Below are 20,326 nucleotides of genomic sequence, written 5' to 3' on the forward strand. Positions count from 1 at the left end.
AGGAAACACATCTTGTTCATGCATGTTGTAGATTTAGGGCCAGATTCACAAATGGGATACGACGGCGTATCTCCTGATACGCCGTCGTATCTCTGTTTCTATCTATGCGACTGATTCATAGAATCAGTTACGCATAGATATCCATAAGATCCGACAGGTGTAATTGTTTTACACTGTCGGATCTTAGGATGCAGTACCGCGGCCGCCACTGGGGGGAGTTCGCGTCGTAAACCAGCGTCGGGTATGCAAATTAGGAGTTACGGCGATCCACAACGGATTTTCGCGTTCGCTAAGTCGCCGCTAGTCTAGTTTCCCGTCGCAAATTTAGTCGTAGTTTTGGGTGCCCTAACTTTAGACAGCAATCGTATTGCTGTATAAAGTATGGCCGTCGTTCCCGCGTCGAAATTTTAAATTTAACGTTGTTTGCGTAACACGTCCGGGAATACGGAAGTACGCTACGCGCGTCGCCGTTCGAAAAAATGATGTCACGGCGCGCAAAGCACGACGGGAATTGCAAAACGGAGCATGCGCGGTAGGTCCGGCGCGGGAGCGCGCCTAATTTAAATGGCACACGCCCATTTGAATTGGCCCGCCTTGCGCCCGAGGCCGCCGGCGTAGTTTTAATCGCAAGTGCTTTGTGAATCAGGCACTTGCGATGAAAACTTGCGGAGGTGTAACGTATCTACGATACATTACGCCGCCGCGATTCTACGTGAATCTGGCCCATTGTTCTTGCATTTGTGAACTGGTCTAATGCCCCGTACAAACGGTCGGACTTTTGACCTGCCAAAATCACGTTGGAATTCCGACGGAATTCCATCGGAGTAAAGGAGAACATGTTCTCTATTTAAACTCTAACGGAATTCCTCTGAATTTCCGATGAAAAAAGTCCGATGGGGCATACACACGGTTGGAATTTCTGATAGAAAAAGTCTGTCTGACTTTTTCCATCAGAAGTTCCGATCGTGTGTACGGGGCATTAGGCAGAATGCTACCTATTTAAAAAAATAAAATCTATAGGAAGCCTCTGATCGAAACCTCTGTTTTATGACTTGATTGGGCGACATATTGTTGCTGGAACCCTGTTTATTTTGTCAGTGAGTACTGTCATCGCACTAGAAATAGTATTACGTGGATACATAATATTCAGTTTTCTCTAACAACCCTGACAAATGTTGTTCCAGGCTTTAAAAGTTGCATATTACTTATTAAATAAACTTGGCCATTTTCTGTGTTTAATAAAATGAGAAGCTCAGTAGTGCCTAAAGAAATATCAGTCAAGGGTACAATAGCAAACGTATTATTAATATTTAATAGGATATTGTGTTATTTATAAGTCAGACAATACCCATTCTTTGTTTCTGAAACAGATAAATATCCTGGCTGGGAAAACTTTCAAGCACGTCATGATTATGTGTGACTTTTCCTCTGCCAATTTACTTACTAATTTTGTGACCTTGACAGAGATTACAGCCTGTTTTGATACAGGATCCGAAGGCCACATGGAGATCTGCTTACTAAGTTGCAGAACTTTTAGTCACATTTTATTAGTGGAATCATATTACAAACTTAAACTAACTAATCAAGTTTATAATAATACGGAATTACGGGGTGCATCTATAGACCTATTTATATCTGTCAAATTATTGTCTGTTGAAAGATAGGTCTGTAAGTTCAGTGCTTGTGTAGAGCACACCCCTGACCCCCAAAGCATATTAAGTATTTCAGAGGCAGGGTGGGCTAGCATCTCACTGCAAGATCTAGTCCTGGGCAATAGTGGAGTAATGTGAACAAATGGGCGCCTGTCACTTCTAAGAGCAAACAAGGAGAGTCTTGACTCTAACTCAACACTCCTCAAAGAGAGAGGCTAGGGCACAGGACACCCATGGACTTGGTAGACTCCACATGATGACCAAAAAGTACTTACAGGGCCGGATTCAGATATGAGATACGACGGCGTATCTCCAGATACGCCGTCGCATCTCTGAGTGCGGGCCGTCGTATCTATGCGCCTGATTCAGAGAATCAGTTACGCATAGATTTCCCTAAGATCCGACCGGCGTAAGTGTCTTACACCGTCGTATCTTAGGCTGCATATTTACACTGGCCGCTAGGTGGCGCTTCAGTATAGTTACGCAAGGAATATGCTAATTAGGTATTTACGCCGATTCAGAAACGTACGTCCCGCCGGCGCATTTTTTTACGTCGTTTACGGTGTAAAGTTACCCCTGCCATATGAGGCGTACCTAATGTTAAGTATGGACGTCGTTCCCGCGCCGAGTTTTGAAAATTTGACGTCGTTTGCGTAAGTCGTTCGAGAATAGGGCTTTGCATAAGTTACATTCACGTCGAAACCAATGAGGCTTTGCGGCACCGGGATTCTTTCACGAACGGCGCATGCGCCGTTCACAAAAAACGTAAGATACGCGGGGTCAAGTGAAATTTAAATAAAACTTGCCCACAACATCCCCATTTGAATTAGGCGGGCTTACGCCGCCACACATACGTTACGCCGCCGTAACTAAGGGCGCAAGTTCTTTCTGCATACGGAACTTGCGCCCAAAGTTATGGCGGCGTAACGTATCTGAGTTACGTTACGCCCGCAGATAAATAGACAAATCTATCTGAATCCGGGCCACAGTCTTCACAGAATGAGGACCTTCAACCCAACCCTGCATTCTGTGAAATCAGCTCTTGACTGTAAAACACTGGTTGGTTCAGCTACCACACTCCAGACACACTGAGCTTCACCAAGCATTTCAGGTACCCAAATTAGGCTGACATGGTGCTTCAAACTCTTGTCTCTATCCAGGTACATGGTCATCCTCCTCAGGCAACAGGCCTGAGAGGATATTACAGTTATCTACATCCCTTTCCTAGGCAGAAAGCCTTGGGGAAAACTGATTTCTCAGGGTCCATCCTGAATATTAATACTACAAGCTAGCTTTAGCTTAGTGACCATTAATGTGCATTAGGAGACAGGAAGAAGTGGACTAAAGCTCTGGCACCTTGGTTAAAGTCAATATTTCCATATTAGAATGTTTCAGAGCTCCCAAGATTCTCTCAAGCATTCTCTCAGGCATAGGTTTGACAATACACTTTACTAGAATCAATAAACCAAGTTCACGAATCAGTCTGAATGTGCACTAAATAAGTAGGTGACTAAAATAAAAAAATAGATTAAAAAAAAAAATGTTTTTGGGTCCATCTGACCTTGATTTTACATTTACACCCCATGTAGGAACAAATTAAATTCATACAATTATTAAAAGCAGCTGTGAAAAAAACAGTATGATTAAAAAAAAACAATAGTGCCCACATTACTTGTAATATGAGAGTGCAGATGGGCCCACTATCACACAGCTCCTTTCTCTATCTGCAACGTAGAGAGCGTCCTGACTCTCCTGTAGTCCAAGGGGGGGGGGTGAGCACGACACTCCACACCAGGGAGAAAGCCTTGCATTACTGTGTGGAGTTACAGACAGAAGAACAGGAAGTGAGGATTTCTCAGAAGAAATAAGGACATTTAAAAGCAAAATGGGAGGATGAGGTAAGTGAAGGAGGACTGCACTAAGGTAAGACCCCTTTCACACTGAGGAGTTTTTCAGGCGGTACAGCGCTAAAAATAGCGCTGCTATACCGCCTGAAAAACTCCTTTACTGCAGACTCAATGTGAAAGCCAGAGGGCTTTCACACTGAAGCGATGCGCTGGCGGGAGAGAAAATAATCTCCTGTCAGCAGCATCTTTGGAGCGGTGAGAGGAGCGGCATGTATATACTGCTCCTTCACCGCTCCTTCCCATTTAAAACACTGGGAAACTGCGGCAATACCGCCCGCAATGCGCCTCTGCAGAGGTGCATTGCGGGCGCTATTAACCCTTTATCGTTTGCTAGCGGGGATTAATACCGCACCGCTAGCGGCTGATTCCCGCGGCAATCCCGGCGGTATAGTGCCGCTATTTTTAGCGGCGCTATATCGCCACCGCGGCTCCCGCTTCAATGTGAAAGGGGCCTAAAGGAAGCTATTTAGGGGAAAAAAATTGTACCTTTACAACCCCTTTAAAAAAGGGGACTGTGTTTAAACAGTAAATAAGAAATATTAGAAGATTTATATTGTAGATATAATGCATCTGTCACACTGTTATAGAGTAGACTGAGAGACACAGAAAACTCCTTTAAATTTTTAATTCATATTGCCATTGCTGAATGGTCACATGGAAAACATTTGGTTCAATGCTGTTTATTTAACCACCTTAGTACCGCACGCCGTCAAATGACGGCGGGCGGTATCCTCTCTTGTTCTGACAGGACGTCATATGACGTCCTGTCATTAGAGGCTGCTAGGGGGCGCGCAAGCGCCGGCGGCGGCGCGCGCGCGCACCCGTCGCGTTACTGGGAACCGTGTGCGCGTGCCCTGCGGCCGCGATGGCCGCCGGGCACCCGCGATTGCCCGGTAACTGAGCGGGGACGTGGAGCTCTGTGTGTAAACACAAAGATCCACGTCCTGTCAGGGCGAGAGGAGACCGATCTGTGTCTCTTGTACATAGAGACACAGATCGGTCACCTCCCCCAGTCACCCCCCTTCCCCCACAGTTAGAACACTAAGCAGCACTAAGATTTAACCCCTTCCCCGCCCCCTAGTGGTTAACCCCTTCCCTGCCAGTCACATATATACAGTAATCAATGCATATTTATAGCATTGTTCACTGTATAAATGTGAATGGTACCAAAAATGTGTCAAAAAATGTCCGATGTGTCCGCTATAATATCGCAGTCCCGAACAAAAAACGCAGATCGCCGCCATTCCTAGTACAAAATAAATAAAAAAAAAATCATAATTATGTCCCCCTATTTTGTAGGCAATATAACAAACCAGTCACTATACGGTTAATGCTATTTTTTTTTATATTTTTTTTTAACAAAAATATGTAGAAGAATACGTATCGGCCTAAACGGAGATAAAAAATGTTTTTTAAAAAAAAATGGGATATTTATTATAGCAAAAAGTAAAAAATATTGTGTTTTTTTTCAAAATTGTCACTCTATTTTTGTTTATAGTGCAAAAACTAAAAACCGCACAGGCGATCAAATACCACCAAAAGAAAGCTCTATTTGTGGGGAAAAAAGGACGTCAATTTTGTTTGGAAGCCACGTCGCACGACCGCGCAATTGTCAGTTAAAGTGACGCAGTGCCGGAAGCTAAAATTTAGTCTGGTCAGGAAGGGGGTTTATGTACACAGTAGGCAAGTGGTTAAATTAAACGTGTCCCTAGTGAAATACATTGGGTGCCATTACTGACTTTTTTTTTGAAAATGATGCTTGGCTGTCTTTTTTATCTCATTGCAATTGTATTTCCAAGTCACTAACCTGAAACAAATATGCAGATCAGGAATTCAGATCTCACTCTGGCATCAAATGCTGCATGCTTGTTCCAAGCCAGTGACTCAGAATGTATTGATGATGTCATAGAATCTGCATATCAGCCAGGCAACTAGCATTTTTAGATGGGGGGGGTCAACAATGGCTAGCTTCGTATTTCTCCCAGCACAGGAGTCTTTGTAGAAGCTGGCTTGGTAACTGCGCAGAACGTGATTGGAGCTTGCAGCGCTCTGTGCATGGATCCTGCAGAGCACATTTCAGCCTGCGTTTTGTTTAATTTTTCAGTAACATATTTTCATATCATGAAAATTGAGGTTTAGCGATATGCTAAATGCAAAAAAAAACAAAATAATTGGTTTATTAACTTGTACCATTATTAAAATGCCAAATAAGCATAAAGAAATTGGAGATTTTGATGCCTTTTAAGTGAAAAATCAGAATTGTCTTCAACAATTACCATTTCAATAACATTTCCCCATTTCGGAGAAACACACTGAAGTCACTGTGAAGGGCTTTATGATGTTTAAGCTTTAGAAAAGTCACACATTAATGAAACTCATTAATACATCAGTACATTTTGAGATTCAGATAGAGATACGACGGCGTATCTCCTGATACGCCGTCGTATCTCTGAGATCCGACGGTCGGATCTATGCGGCTGATTCATAGAATCAGGTTCCGCATAGATCTCCCTAAGATCCGACAGGTGTAAGTGACTTACACTGTCGGATCTTAGGCTGCAATTCCCCGCTGGCCGCTAGGTGGCGCTTTGTTTTTTTACGCAACGAATATGCAAATGCCGATTTCCGCCGATTCAGAAACGAACGCCCGCCCGTAGTTTCTTTTTTACTTGCGTTCGGCTTTTTCCTGCGTATAGTTACCCCTGCAATGTGAGGCGTATCCTATGTTAAGTATGGCTGTCGTTCCCACGCCGAGTTTTGAATTTTTACATTGTTTGCGTAAGTCGATTCAGAAAAGCGCTGGACGCAAGTTACGCCGAAACCAATGACGTCCTAGCGACGTCATTGGGAGCAATGCACGCCGGGAAAATTTGCAGACGGCGCATGCGCAGTTAAATCGGCGCGAGGACGCGCCTGATTTAAATACTACACTCCCCCCTAGCCACGGAATTTGAATTCCGCCGGGGGATTTACGATCCGCCGGCACAAGTTTCGAGGTAAGTGCTTTCTGAATACTGCACTAGCCTCTCAAACTTGCGCCGGCGGATCGTAAATCAGATGGATTACGTGGATCTAAAGATCCGCTAATCTATCTGAATCTACCCCAGTGTAACTAATGCTTCCTTCTTAGATCAAAGGGATAAACTTCTGTGTGTGTGTGTAAAGAAAAAATCAGGGCAGTCTGCCAAGTTTTTTACAAAATTGTAACTAATACTTCCTTCGGTGTGTAAATGCAGGAAGTTTAACCACTTAAAGTCTAAATCTTTTTCTGACACTTGTTTCCTACGTTAAAATCAATATTTTTTTGCTAGAAAATTACTTGGAATCCCCAAACATTATATATATATTAGCAGAGACCCTAGGGAATAAAATGGCAATTGCTGCAATATTTTATGTCACACTGTATTTGCCCAGCGGTCTTTCAAATGCAATTTTTTGGGAAAAAATACACTTCAATGAATAAAAAAAATATGAAACAGTAAAATTAGCCAATTTTTTGTTGTTGTTTTAATGTGAAATATGATGTTACGCCACGAGAATTGTGATCCATCTTCTAAGCAAAAAAAAAATTGATTCTCATTTTAGCCAGAATCGTGCAACTCTATGTTAGATACTGAGAAACAGAGGAAACCTGTTAACTCTTTGCTTAAACAAAGCCATGTGCATTTAGTTAGAAAATAAAGGCAAATTTTACAAAAATAGTAATTTCACCACAAAATCAAATTTTGTAGCTCTGATGAGACCAACTTTTTTTCTGATTGGTAAAACAAAACATGTATAAGATTTTTCTTCTCTGGCAGATTTAATATTTTCATTTATTCTGCCTATAATGCTATGACAAAAATGAGAGCTTGTGTCCTGTTACTGAAGACAGCTTTAGGAGACGTTGACAGTGCCCGTTGCTTATCTGTTCAATATGGTTTAGTGATGTAGTGTTTCAATTTAGTCAAAGGGGAAGTGTTTACTAACATGTCAACAGACAGTTCTATCTAATCTCTGTTGTGTCTATTGCAGTAGGTTTATAGAGGATATCCCGTTTTCCATGTATGTTGTCATGAAAACCCAAATATCACAAACACCTGCTGGGCGTTGGCACAACACAGCTGCTGGCTTTGTGATATCATTTTAAAAGACAATAGAGCTGGCCCATCTAAAATCCTTTGTGAACGAAATGTGTTTTGTTGGTCACTTAACACCAAGTCCCATGTGTACCATTGTTGTCATATAAAAGTACAGCAGTTCTTTCCATGCATTTGTCTCCTACACAGTTTTCGTTTCAGAGCTACACTCCTTGCAGTTTGAGAGGGGTTTAGCCAGCAGGTGTAATGACTATAAAAGATGGTGCAATGCAGAATTCAGAAGCTAGATGAGAAAACAGAAATAAGACAAGAATAGAAGAGGTCACCAGCACCCTGATGCAGGACCAAAGGGTACTTCTTATCTTCTCATCTGCCTTGTCTTCTTGTCTTCTCATTCACCATGTCTTCTTGTCTTCTCATCTGCCTTGTCTTCTTGTCTTCTTATCTGCCTTGTCTTCACATCCACCATGTCTTCTTGTCTTCTTATCTGCCTTGTCTTCACATCCACCATGTCTTCTTGTCTTCTCATCCACCATGTCTTCTTGTCTTCACATCCACCATGTCTTCTTGTCTTCTCATCTGCCTTGTCTTCTTGTCTTCTCATCCACCATGTCTTCTTGTCTTCTCATCCAGCATGTCTTCTTGTCTTCACATCCACCATGTCTTCTTGTCTTCACATCCACCATGTCTTCTTGTCTTCACATCCATCATGTCTTCTTGTCTTCACATCCACTATGTCTTCTTGTCTTCACATCCACCATGTCTTCTTGTCTTCTCATCTGCCTTGTCTTCTTGTCTTCACATCCACCATGTCTTCTTGTCTTCTCATCTGCCTTGTCTTCTTGTCTTCACATCCACCATGTCTTCTTGTCTTCTCATCTGCCTTGTCTTCTTGTCTTCTCATCCACCATGTCTTCTTGTCTTCACATCCACCATGTCTTCTTGTCTTCTCATCTGCCTTGTCTTCTTGTCTTCTCATCCACCATGTCTTCTTGTCTTCACATCCACCATGTCTTATTTTCTTCTCAGCTGTCTTGTCTTCTTATCTGCCTTGTCTTCTTGTCTTCACATCCACAATGTCTTCTTGTCTTCTCATCTGCCTTGTCCTCTTGTCTTCACATCCACCATGTCTTCTTGTTTTCTCATCTGCCTTGTCTTCTTGTCTTTATATCCACCATGTCTTCTTGTCTTCTCATCTGCCTTGTCATCACTTCTCCTTTGTTTTCTTGTCTTCTCAACAGCCATGTCTTTTTGTCTTCTCATCTGCCATTTCATCGCTTCTGTCTTGTCTTCTCATCTGTCTTGTCTTCTCATCTGCCTCATCTTCTTCTCTTCTCTTCTGCCTTGTGTTCTCATCTGCCTTGTATCTTGTCTTCTCATCTGCTTTGTCTCCTTGTCTTCTATTCTACCTTGTCTTCTCGTCTGCTTGGTCTCCTCAGCTCCTCACCTGCCCTGTTTTCTCACCTGCCTTGTCTTCTCACCTGCCTTGTCTTCTCACCTTCCCTGTCTTCTCACCTGCCCTGTCTTCTCACCTGCCATGTCTTCTCACCTTCCCTGTCTTCTCACCTGCCCTGTCTTCTCACCTGCCATGTCTTCTCACCTGCCCTGTCTTCTCACCTGCCCTGTCTTCTCACCTGCCCTGTCTTCTCACCTGCCTTGTCTTCTCACCTTCCCTGTCTTCTCACCTGCCCTGTCTTCTCACCTGCCCTGTCTTCTCACCTGCCATGTCTTCTCACCTGCCCTGTCTTCTCACCTGCCCTGTCTCCTCGTCTCCTCATCTGCCCCATTACCTGTTCTCATCTGCCCCGTCTCCTTGTCTCCTCATCTGCCCTGTCTTCTCACCTGTCCTGCCTTCTCGCCTTCACATCTGCCTTGTCTTCATGTCCTCTCATCTGCCTTGTCTTCTTGTCCTCTCATCTGACTTGTCTTTTCATCTGTCTTGTATTTCTATGTTCTCATTTGCCTCATCTTTTTGTCCTCTCGTCTTTCTTCTATACAGTCGCAGTCTACTGGTAGTAGTCAAAAAGAAAAACTTTGACTTCTTTTAACCCACAAATTATATTGACCCTTAGAACAATATTGATTCATAAGATTACAATGACCTTCCTTTTTTATTATGATCATAAAACTGTTCCTATTCACGGTTTGTTTCTGAGAGCACTGTAATTTTCCATTTACACTTTATTGCTGTTGTTGGTACCGTATATTAAACATATTTCTACTGTACTGAATGACCACAGAGCACTAAAACAAAGAAAAATGTTGCCTGGTTTTCTTTTTAAATATTCTAGAGTAGCTGTGAGCTACCTATTAGATTTAGTGGCTTCAAGCATAGCCCCTGACATCTACAGAGGGCTGTACACTGAGCCTAAATTAACTAAAGGAGTTTTGATTCTTCACTCAGTAATTTGAGTAAATATTCAATTTAGTTATCCAATCATTTGAAAGGAATATTTCTGTTCAGTTTGAATACCCAATCATAATTTTTTTGAACACCCAGTGAAGTTTTTAATACTGTATGTGCCTGTCTGGCTAGAATCATCCACTCTATTGTCATTGAAATCCAAAATGTTGTCATCAAAGCACAAGTGAGGGTAAATCTTCCAATGGACATACCTGTTACAATACAATAACAACTGTCTACGAGGAGAATTCCCTTGACTTTGTAGAGATTTCCTTTTACTACCTGTGTAAATGGCGCAATAAATAACCCCACAGAGGTTTAGCCCTACCTTATGCCATCCAGAACTAAAAAAATAGCTTGGATCAAAATCAGGCTCAGGTATCATGGGGGCGGGGGGGGGGGTTTGGGGGGGCAGGTTTGCACACAAAAGGTTTTTACCTTGATGCAACAAGATTTAAAAAACTCTACCTCTAGAACCACTACATTTCAAGCAATCTGAACTCTGCTTCTCAAAAATACATGAGATCAGTGGCGTTAAGTATGCTATTGCAGCCCACACAGCTACTGTGGGGCCTAAGGGTGGAAGGAAGTTTGTTGAGGCAGCTTAAAAATGGAAAATTAGTGTGCATGTACTGGAGCATAGGGAAGAAAAGGCTGCAGGGACTGGTCTTGCAGCCTGGAGGGGGCCTGCGAGAGCAAAGGATCGGGTAAGTCAAACTGCTTTTTGCTCCCCTCCCTGTAGAACTAAACACACATTTGCAGTGCCCACTGCAAAGGAGGATATTACTTTTACCTGGAGTTCAGCTTTAATAAGAAAGGCACTGTTTCCCAACATTAAAAGCACATTGGAGTCAAGCTAACTAGGCTAATAAGCTACAATATGATGTGAATATACTTCCTCTTTCGTGTGTGAAGTCAGCAGTTTGATTTATGATAACTTATCTGCTACAGGTTACATTAAACTAAAGGCCATCACATGGTATATGATACATTTCTTATCCTGTCACCTAGATCAAGAGCATTTTATTGATCTTTTTGAGGTGCCGCTTCATAACAATATTGGTTTCATACTGTATATCAGGCAGTTCGAAGACATTACATTAACATCATCTGATCCTAAGGATTTCAGAGGATTGAGTGGTGATTCACCTGCTCATTGGTAATCTCAAACTCCAACAGACATCACTGGCAAGGACTGTTGCTGAGACTTCAAGAGGCCTAGGGAAACATGTGTCTCCTAAAAAGATGTGGGGCATGCAGTAGATGCAGCGAAATGTTGATGTGATCTGAAATGGCATACAAGCTTTAACCACTGTATGCATGTTCCATAGTCTTTGTTCCCAAATTATGCCTTAAAGTGGCTGTAAAGGCACAATCAAAAGAAATTGGAATTCACTGCAACACTTCACCTTTTTTGAGCCTTCATGCAAAAGATATCATGTAAAGGCAAAAGGCAAAAGGTTTTTCAGGTAAAAAACGTTCTGCATGCAGCTCCCTCCACCCCCCCCCCCCCTCTAAATACATACCTGAGCCAGATCTCAATCCAGCGATGTGCACGAGACCTGAGGCTCTCTCAGCTCTCTCACGCCTCACTGGCTCAGATACAGCTGCCGTCAATCAGAGCCAGTGATGAGAGAAGACGAGGATTGGGGCTTCTCTGTGCAAAACTATTGCACAGAGCAGGTAAATATAACATGCTTGTTTTTTTTTAAAGAAAAAATAAATTGGGCCTTTATTATTACTTGAATTATTACTTTAATTACATGTATAAATTAAAACTGTTGCATTACATATGCTTTTATACTTCTAGAATACAGATGTAGTATACATTTAGGCCCCTTTCAGACGTCCGCTCCGTCTGTCCGTTCATTACAAGTCCGTTAACGGACTTGTAATGAATCCCTATGGGGACGCGTCCATTAGCGGATGGAGCATCCGCTAGCGTCCGCGTCAGTCGGGTTCCGCTTTTCCGAACGGAAGAAACCCTATTTTTCTTCCGTTCCGCGGAGCGGAACTGATGCAGATGGACAGACGGGGCAGAGACAGGGCGGTCCCTGCACTGTGTGCGGGGACCGCCCTATCCGCCGACAGCTGAGCGGGGATCCCCGCTGAGCCGACGAAGACACACGGAGCGGACCCGGAAACGGTCCGCTCCGTGTGAAAGAGCCCTTAACAGAATAGGTAATCAGTCCAGTGATCAGACAGAGAGTGACTATAACTTGCAGTTTACTAAACAGGTGCAAAGTTAGAAGCAATAATACAAAACAGGTTCAGGATAGCAAAGAACATACATGCACTGCAGAATAATACAAAATGACAAGAGAAGAAGGGCGCATTCAAATTTTGCATTACCTCAGATACCATTTATTGTGTAAAAAAAACAAACTCACCACCCAACATAATCATAGACTCCTGAGATTGCTAGGAAGCAAGCCATTCTGTAGAATACAGGCACGCTGGCAATAAAGCGGACCTAGACGACACTCCACGGCAGACGCAGTAGCTGTTGCATCTTCTGCAGAGTGTCACCTAGGTCCGCCCTATTGCCAGTGTGTGTGTGTCCTACAGCAAGGCTGGAGTCTATGATTATGTTGGTTTGTGAGTATATTACCTATGTTTGTTTTATGCAGTAAATGGTATCTGAGGTATTGTTCAAGGCCAGTGTACCCTTCTTGTCCTGTCATTTAGCGCTAAGGATTCCCCCAATCAAAGAGGGCAGCAAGGTCTAGGCGTTCCCCTGGTTACCTTTCCAAACATGAAGCCAACAAGACGGCAACATCATATGATTGTTCTGTGCACTTGCCATTGACACTTTTAGTGCTGAAATGGTACATTTTCTTTCCTGCTGGCAGAATACTACAAAACATAGTATGAAAGCTGCACAAACATGGACTCTTCACAGTATTATCACTGTGCTATATTTAGGGCAACATGGCTGCATAACATTGTCTCTATAACAACAGAGTGCAGATGAGCTACTTTTACTACACTGCCAGTTTTATTATCATAAATGGTGTCATCATCAGTGTAACAAAGGTAACTTTGGTATCAAAGGTGAACAGCTGGAGGGATCCAAGGACCAAGGGTCACCTTACTCAGGTAGCAGTCAGGTAAGGGCTTCCCACAGTAGCTAGGATCTGGTCCAGATGCCTACATGCTAATTCTAACAGTAGAGGATTGTTCACCTGGTTGCAGATTACATGCTCATCTACCTCTGCCTCATCAGGCGGGCCTCTCTGAGCTACCGAGGGAGGGAAACTGAGAAATGTATACTCCCTGAGCATGTCCAGAAACCCAAGGAGTTGTGGGAAATGGAGTTAAATCTGAGCTTGTGTAGATTCCACTACAGAGTTCTTAATGCAGAACTGGGGATGTATCCATATTGTATGCAATGCACATTGGCCCTAAGAGGGATGGGGCCAACTGTGTAGTCACTGTCAACATGGGTGCATTTTGCCTCAGGTATCACAACTTACAGAGTTCCCTGGTGCAATTTCCAGAGTGGCAGCAGTGTTCCAGTTACTGGAACACTTTCCAGTACCTGCTGCTTAAGGTAGACTTTAACTGACACTGGCAGAGGGAAGCACGTGCAAGTTTAGTCATTAGAGCTACTGCAATCTTCCTCTGATACCCAGACTACAGGAGAAGAGTGCCAGCTCCACATAGTGCTCTAAAACATTTTACAATAGTGGCAACGCACTGTGGCATGCGCTGTCACTATATGAAGAGAGAGCTGCACAGGACTGCAGGACAGGTAAGTGGTGTTTGTTCTTCTTTATAGAGCAGTGTTTCTCAACTCCAGTCCTCAAGGCGCCCCAACAGGTCATGTTTTCAGGCTTTCCATTTTTTTTCACAAGTGATTTGATCAGTTTAACTGCCTTAGTAATTGCCACAGCCATTTCATATGAAGGAAATCTTGAAAACATGACATGTTGGGGCACCTTAAGGACCGGAGTTGAGAAACACTGTTATAGAGAGTCCAATCAATCTACCAGGGAATACAAGCAATACTTTCCAGCCATCCACTAGACCAGACCACTAAGGCTGAGCCAACGATTTAGTCCAAACCCTTTGTTTCAAACTTTGGCTGTTGGGGCATTCAGACGAGGAGAGAGCAAGGGGGAGAGTGAGGGGGCAAGGCGAGCTGTGGTTCTATGTGTCTTATGGACGAATAAAGTAGGGCTCGGGAGTGAGCACGCACCAGTGCCCCCATAGCAAGTAGCTTGCTATTGGGGGCACTGGTCAAGGGGGAGAAGCCAGGAGCGCCGGTGTGGGGATCCGAGAAGAGGAGGAGAGGGGCTGCTCTGTGCAAAACTACCACACAGAGCAGGTAAGTATAACATATTTGTTTTCTGAAGAAAAAAAATGCCAAACCTTTAATATCACTTCACAGGAGGCTGTTCTTGAATACATGTAAACATATGTAAATGCACAGAAACACACAATAACAAATTTTTAAAGAACAAAAAGATCGGAATGCATTAAAAATAAATGTAAAAGTGCATGTGGAAACACACATTTCATTTGGGATTTGCAAGGTTAACTAGTGTGACACTTTTGTTATGGTAAGATAGTGAATAGAGATGCACATATCTGCAATAAAATGTCTTGGTTAGATATCCAAGGGATTAAAAAAGGATGGCTTATCCAGCTTTCCGATATCAATGTAAAACTAAACTTTTTTTGGTGTAGTTGACTACAAATTGCTTTTGTATGCTGGTCCAATAGAAAAGCCGTGCATGTTATACCTGTACTGACTGCCTGTTCGACATTATAAGACTTTTTTTTTTATATATTACAGAGCCAGCTAAAACTCTTTGAAGACCAGTGGAAAATTATGTAAGATTTTCAAGACATTGGAAATATACATTTTAGCAATGTGGACACACAAGTGCATGGCAAAGAACTTGAACTCAGATGGTGATCAAGCTGACAAGTATAACTGAAAGCTGCTTAACTCCTGAAGAGAAGTATATCCGTCCCAGCAGTGTCACCTTAGAGATAATCAAATGTCATTCATAATCATGGCGCTTCGCCAGCTGAAAGATAACTGTTTATAATACGGAACTCTTTTGACCACTCCGATTTTTCTGTTTGCGTCCTCTGCACTATAATGGATTATTGGATAAGCTCAAAATCCCTGATTTACATTCTACATGTCATGTAGAATTCAGCTATGTGAACAGTCAACTGCAAGCAACTGTATTTCCTTTTTTCTTTAAATACAGTTCTTCATCTGAAATCTATTACAGAGCGATCTCAGCATAAAATGTTAACATTGCTAATTTGAAAAGGGAAGCAATAAGCGGAAAAAAAAAAAATCCTTTCTGAGCAAACAGAGGGTTGAAAATATTGTAAAGTTCAAGAGTTCAGTCTTATTTGCAACTGCTGCAGCTCTGACACACCTCTCGGCTCTCAACCTTTGAGAAAGGTGTAGTGTTGAAACAAATCCTCTTTGGTATTTTGCCTGTGAAAGAAAGCTGAAGCAAAAGAATCCACAAGAAAATTCAAATGTTATGTAACTGCAACCTCAAGGAGCTATAGGACATGGAAAACTCACTGTCTACTGCACCTTACACTGAAAATTTGAACATAAATGATGTGAAAGCAGGGACTACTCCGAAAATGACTTGTGAGTATGGTAATGTCTCTAGTGGTGGGGTGGAGGCCAGTGGCGGCTCAGTGCATCATGTGGAGGCCAATGGTGGATACAGTCATAAAACCAGTCTAGCTGTGCATGCCTTGCATAACTTGGAGAGCCCAGAACAAATATATATCAATGATGCCGAGGACATCTCAGTTTCAGAACCACTCAGTGAAGGGAGCATGGTGTTGAGTGGAAGCCAGTGGGATATGAACAATGAATTTGAAGAGGATATTGAGGAAAGGAGTATATCTGAATCTGTATCAATCAGTGATAATCTGCAGGACCAAGTGCAAAGACCACAGTGGGAAAGCAGAAAAAAGGAAGACTTTGGCAACCATGACCTGGATAAGTCTAGTTGTAATCAAGAAGGGAACATACCATTATCCACTGAACCTCTGGGAGAGCCAGATCTTGTGATTGAAGTGACTGGGGGGCAGAGAATCAGAGCTCATAAGTCCATTTTAGCAGAGAAAAGTGACTATTTTAGAGCTCGTTCTTCAAGAGACATTCTTAAGATTAAGGGTGTAAGTTACCAGACTTTACAGTTGCTTGTGGATTATATATATAGCATGAAGCTTGAGGTGAAGCAAGATAACGTGGTTGAAGTAATCAGTGGGGCAAAATTTCTACAGATCCCTTGTGCTGTGCAATGTGCCATGGATAGTATGCGATCCCAGATATCACTCAAGAATTGCTATCAAGTACTTTACATTGCTAAAAAACAGAGATTGAATGAGCTTAAAGAAGCAGCATACAAATTCATGAGTGACAACTTTCTTCAGGTTTTGAGAGATCCAGCAGTCTATGGCCGACTCACTGGGGCAGAGCGAGACCTGATTCTGCAACGCAGAATGGATGGAAAACAGCATTTGGTAGTGGCAGAAATCAATGATGCCTTTGAACGACTGAGTAGTAGTAGTAGACCCCAAAGCCGAGAGAGCAGCAGGCCCCAGAGTCCCTCCTCAGTTGTGTCACTGGAGGATGATGCTACGTATCAGGTGCAGTGCTATAATGAAAGTACTGGGCGCTGGAGATCCCTGACTAAGTTACCAGAAGAAGTAAACACTAAAGGCTGTGGGGTGTGTGTTCTTTATAACTATCTATTCCTTGCCGGGGGCATTAAAGGTAGTGGTGAAAGGGCAAAACTTTCAGACCGAGTCTTTTGCTATAACCCGTTAACTGATTCTTGGGAAAAGATCCGACCACTCACACAGCCTCGTTCCCAGCTAAAACTTTTGGCCCTTGATGGCTATCTGTATGCTATCGGGGGTGAGTGCCTCTTCACAGTGGAAAAGTATGATCCTAGACTGGACCGTTGGAGCCTAGTAGCACCCTTACCTAAGGGTGCATTTGCTGTGGCTCATGAAGCTACAACCTGTAATGGTGAAATTTATGTGTCAGGTGGGACTCTTTTCTACCGTCTTCTGAAATATGATCCTAAAAGGAATGAATGGCAGGAGTGTCCTTATAACAATAGTCGAAGGCGGTCTGCTGGTATGGTGTCTCATAAAGGCTGCATCTACCGTTTTGATGTAAGCCGGGAGCATGGTCTTAGTGTGTTCACCTACAACTCCATAGCCAGGCATTGGAGTGAAGGGGTCAACCTACGTCCTGGCCCAGGACCACCCACCCCTAGTTTACCATTCCGATGCACAGTGATCGGAGGTAACATCTATTGTGTAAATCGTGTTATCACCATGAAAGTACCTTTACCACCAGAGGGAAGTGGGGGAAATATGTGGAACTGTGAGCCAGAGCTCTCCCACTCTCCAGAAGAGGCTAAGGGGGTTCTTTATCCATTTGTTCTGTATTTGCCTGAAAGCAAGCCAATTCATTAGCAGCCTAAATATGCATACTTATATTTCTCCATTGGCATGTCTTTAAATGTTCATTAATTAAGATAATCAAATACATACATATAGACCAAGTCCACACAGTACCACAAAGAAATCATGCATGTCGCTGTACAGGTACCATGGATAACTAAGTAGGCATCTTTGTACATTAAAACCAGCACATAAACCCTTATCAGGATATTATTGCATGTAGAAAGTGATTTTACTGTGTTTAAAATGAGCCATGTGGTGAGAACTTAAAATTGTAGTGAAGCAATCAAATGCGGAAGAAATTATGTCTGAAAGACGCTACTAAATCTTGGAACTTGCATTGAATAAACTGTACTAACTCTAACTTTCATATACTACAATATTCCATACCTATATCATAAGATATGATCACTAACAATTAAGCATGCCTGATTACACAATTGTAGGTATTATACAGAGAGTAAAGTACAGCTGAGACACACAGCATGTATTTTTCTCGCTTGAAATGAAACCCTTACTAGTCTATGCTTTTAGTGCTTGCATTGCTGGACTGGCCAAATCTTGCTGCTTGCAAAGGTTATGCATGCAATTGGTGACATTTAGTTGCAGTTTGGCAGATACTAGTTATATGTGATCACACAATGAACTTTGGCTTCATCTATATGTAAGCCACGTGGGAATTATCTGGTGCTTGAACTGAGTAGCCAGGTTACCAGGACCAATGTTTTTTAGTTGATGTTTGTAGATATTTGCATGTAAGTCAGTAACAACTATCTTCCAGTCATGCTTCCCACATCCATACTGCTGCAAGGATTGTTGTTACAGTAGCTTATCTCCGATGGGGTCAAACTGTGATCACAGTTCATTGATTCAAATATAAGTGCTCTTTCGAGTACAATTTTATTTTAATGGGTGGACTTGATTTTCTGGGGTACTAAAAAAAAGAGAGATAATGGTAACCCTGTTGCCTGTAAAGTTACCGTGGGGGGATATAGATCATGAATACACATTTGATTTAAAGCTAAACTCTGGGCAAAGGCACACACAATTATCCAGACAGATTTTTGTTCAAGGCACCTATGACAGACACCAGGTCAGCCAGGTCTCAGAATCTTTCCAAAGACTATACTGCAGTTAAAGTGGTTGTAAATTTATGAAATTTGATCTAAGCACATATATCTGGAGTGTTTACTTATCTCTCTCCAAAGTTCTAAGTGCCATTTTTTTTGTGCTCCTTTCCTCTATTATTAAAGGAACTTGTCAATTCTGACAAGTTCTCAGACACATTAGATAACAGCAGCTGAAAATTTGTGTCGGGGAGGGAGCTTAGAGGTAGATAAGCAGAGAGCTTGTCTAATCAGACTACAGCTCTGATTGTTCCTTTGTTCCTCTGCCTATGTGGAGTGGGGTTGTGTGCCTTTCCTCCAACCAGCAGTTGCACAGTGTAAGCCCAGTATCTCCACCCACCTCTATGTGCTGCTGAAAAAAGAAGAAAGATTTCTAACACAATGTGCACTTTCTAAAGGGTGTAGAAAAGATAAGACTGCAGATATACTGTACATGTAAAGCTTATGTGGGGGGATTTGTTTAATCTCTGTGTATTATCTGAGGCTTTTCACTTCACTGGGTATAGGAGAGGGTTTACATCCACTTTAAAGGGGTTGTAAAGGTTCAGGGTTTTTAAAAACAAACAAACATGTCATACTTACCTCCTCTGTGCAGTTGGTTTTGCACTGAGTGACCCCGATCCTCCTCTTCTGGGGTCCCTCAGTGGCAATCCTGGCTCCTCTTCTTCTCGAGTGCCCCATCGAAGAAGCGCTCTACTTAGTGGACACTCGTACGGGTGCACTCCCATGTCCTGTTTTTGTGTCAATTGACACAGAAAGCAGGACTTGGCCACACCCTCGGCACCCGCATCATTGTTTAAAAAGTAGATGAAAGATGGATAGCTGCACTCCAAAAAACCGTGCCATGAATAAGCACTAATCTTGTGTGAAACGTCGGCTGTTCCCCTGTTCCTGTTTTATGATTTGGTGATGTATTTGCTGTTTATTTGAATAAAAGACAACCTGCACGTTTTTTTGGAGTGCGGCTATCCATCTTTCATCTACTTTTTATGCTTGCCCAGTGCACTGCCAGCACCCTTGGAATCCTGTTTTAAACGTGTGACCATATAGTAGACCCACCTGGAGCGGTGACTCCCTTTCTTGTATTCATTTTGGATTTTGCACCTGCATCATTGTATTTGATTGTCAGCAGTGTGAGCCAATGGCTGCGCTGCTATCAATATATCCAATCAGGACACAAGACACCGGCAGGAGTTGGCGTGCTCGTTCCCGTCGTGGGAAACACAGGGCTCAGGTAAGTATAACTGGGGCTTGGGGGGGACTGCTGAGTGACAGAAGGTTTTTCACCTTAATGCATATAATGTATTAAGGTGAAAAAACACGAGGGTTTACAACCAAAACAGACTTGTCCTGGAACTGCCCCAGTTTGATTTCAAAATGAATGAGAAGCAAGCAACACACCGATAAGGTTATCCCTCTGCTCTTCCCTCATCTATCCATGTTCATGGGCATTTCTGTGCAAAAAACTGCTTGATTGGCTTAAAAGTGCCACTCCACATAGGTAGGCAGGCGGCTGATATTAAAAACGATTCAGGTTCTTATGCTAATTTTCTCATTTATACATAGCGTATTATTATTTTTATTTTATTTTTTGCCTGGAGTTCAGCTTTAATGTGAAATATCCCTGTAAAAGGCATGCAATAAATGAATACTTCAGAAAAATGTTTTGACCTCCATAGAGGGT

At 42.6% G+C, this 20,326-nt stretch overlaps 1 protein-coding gene across 1 annotated transcript in view; it reads left to right on the forward strand.

The window, feature by feature from the left end:
* Positions 1 to 19,070, forward strand: part of KBTBD11 (kelch repeat and BTB domain containing 11) — a 65,041-nt gene extending 45,971 nt beyond the window's left edge. Inside the window, exon 2 of the mRNA XM_040349805.1 lies at positions 14,844 to 19,070. Coding sequence (XP_040205739.1) covers positions 15,590 to 17,527 — 1,938 coding nt within the window. The 5' untranslated portion in view covers positions 14,844 to 15,589 and the 3' untranslated portion in view covers positions 17,528 to 19,070. The remainder of the gene's footprint in view (positions 1 to 14,843) is intronic.
* Positions 19,071 to 20,326: the final 1,256 nt, after the last annotated feature.

This window comes from Rana temporaria, chromosome 4, assembly GCF_905171775.1.
Source record: "Rana temporaria chromosome 4, aRanTem1.1, whole genome shotgun sequence".
Taxonomy (NCBI): domain Eukaryota; kingdom Metazoa; phylum Chordata; class Amphibia; order Anura; family Ranidae; genus Rana; species Rana temporaria.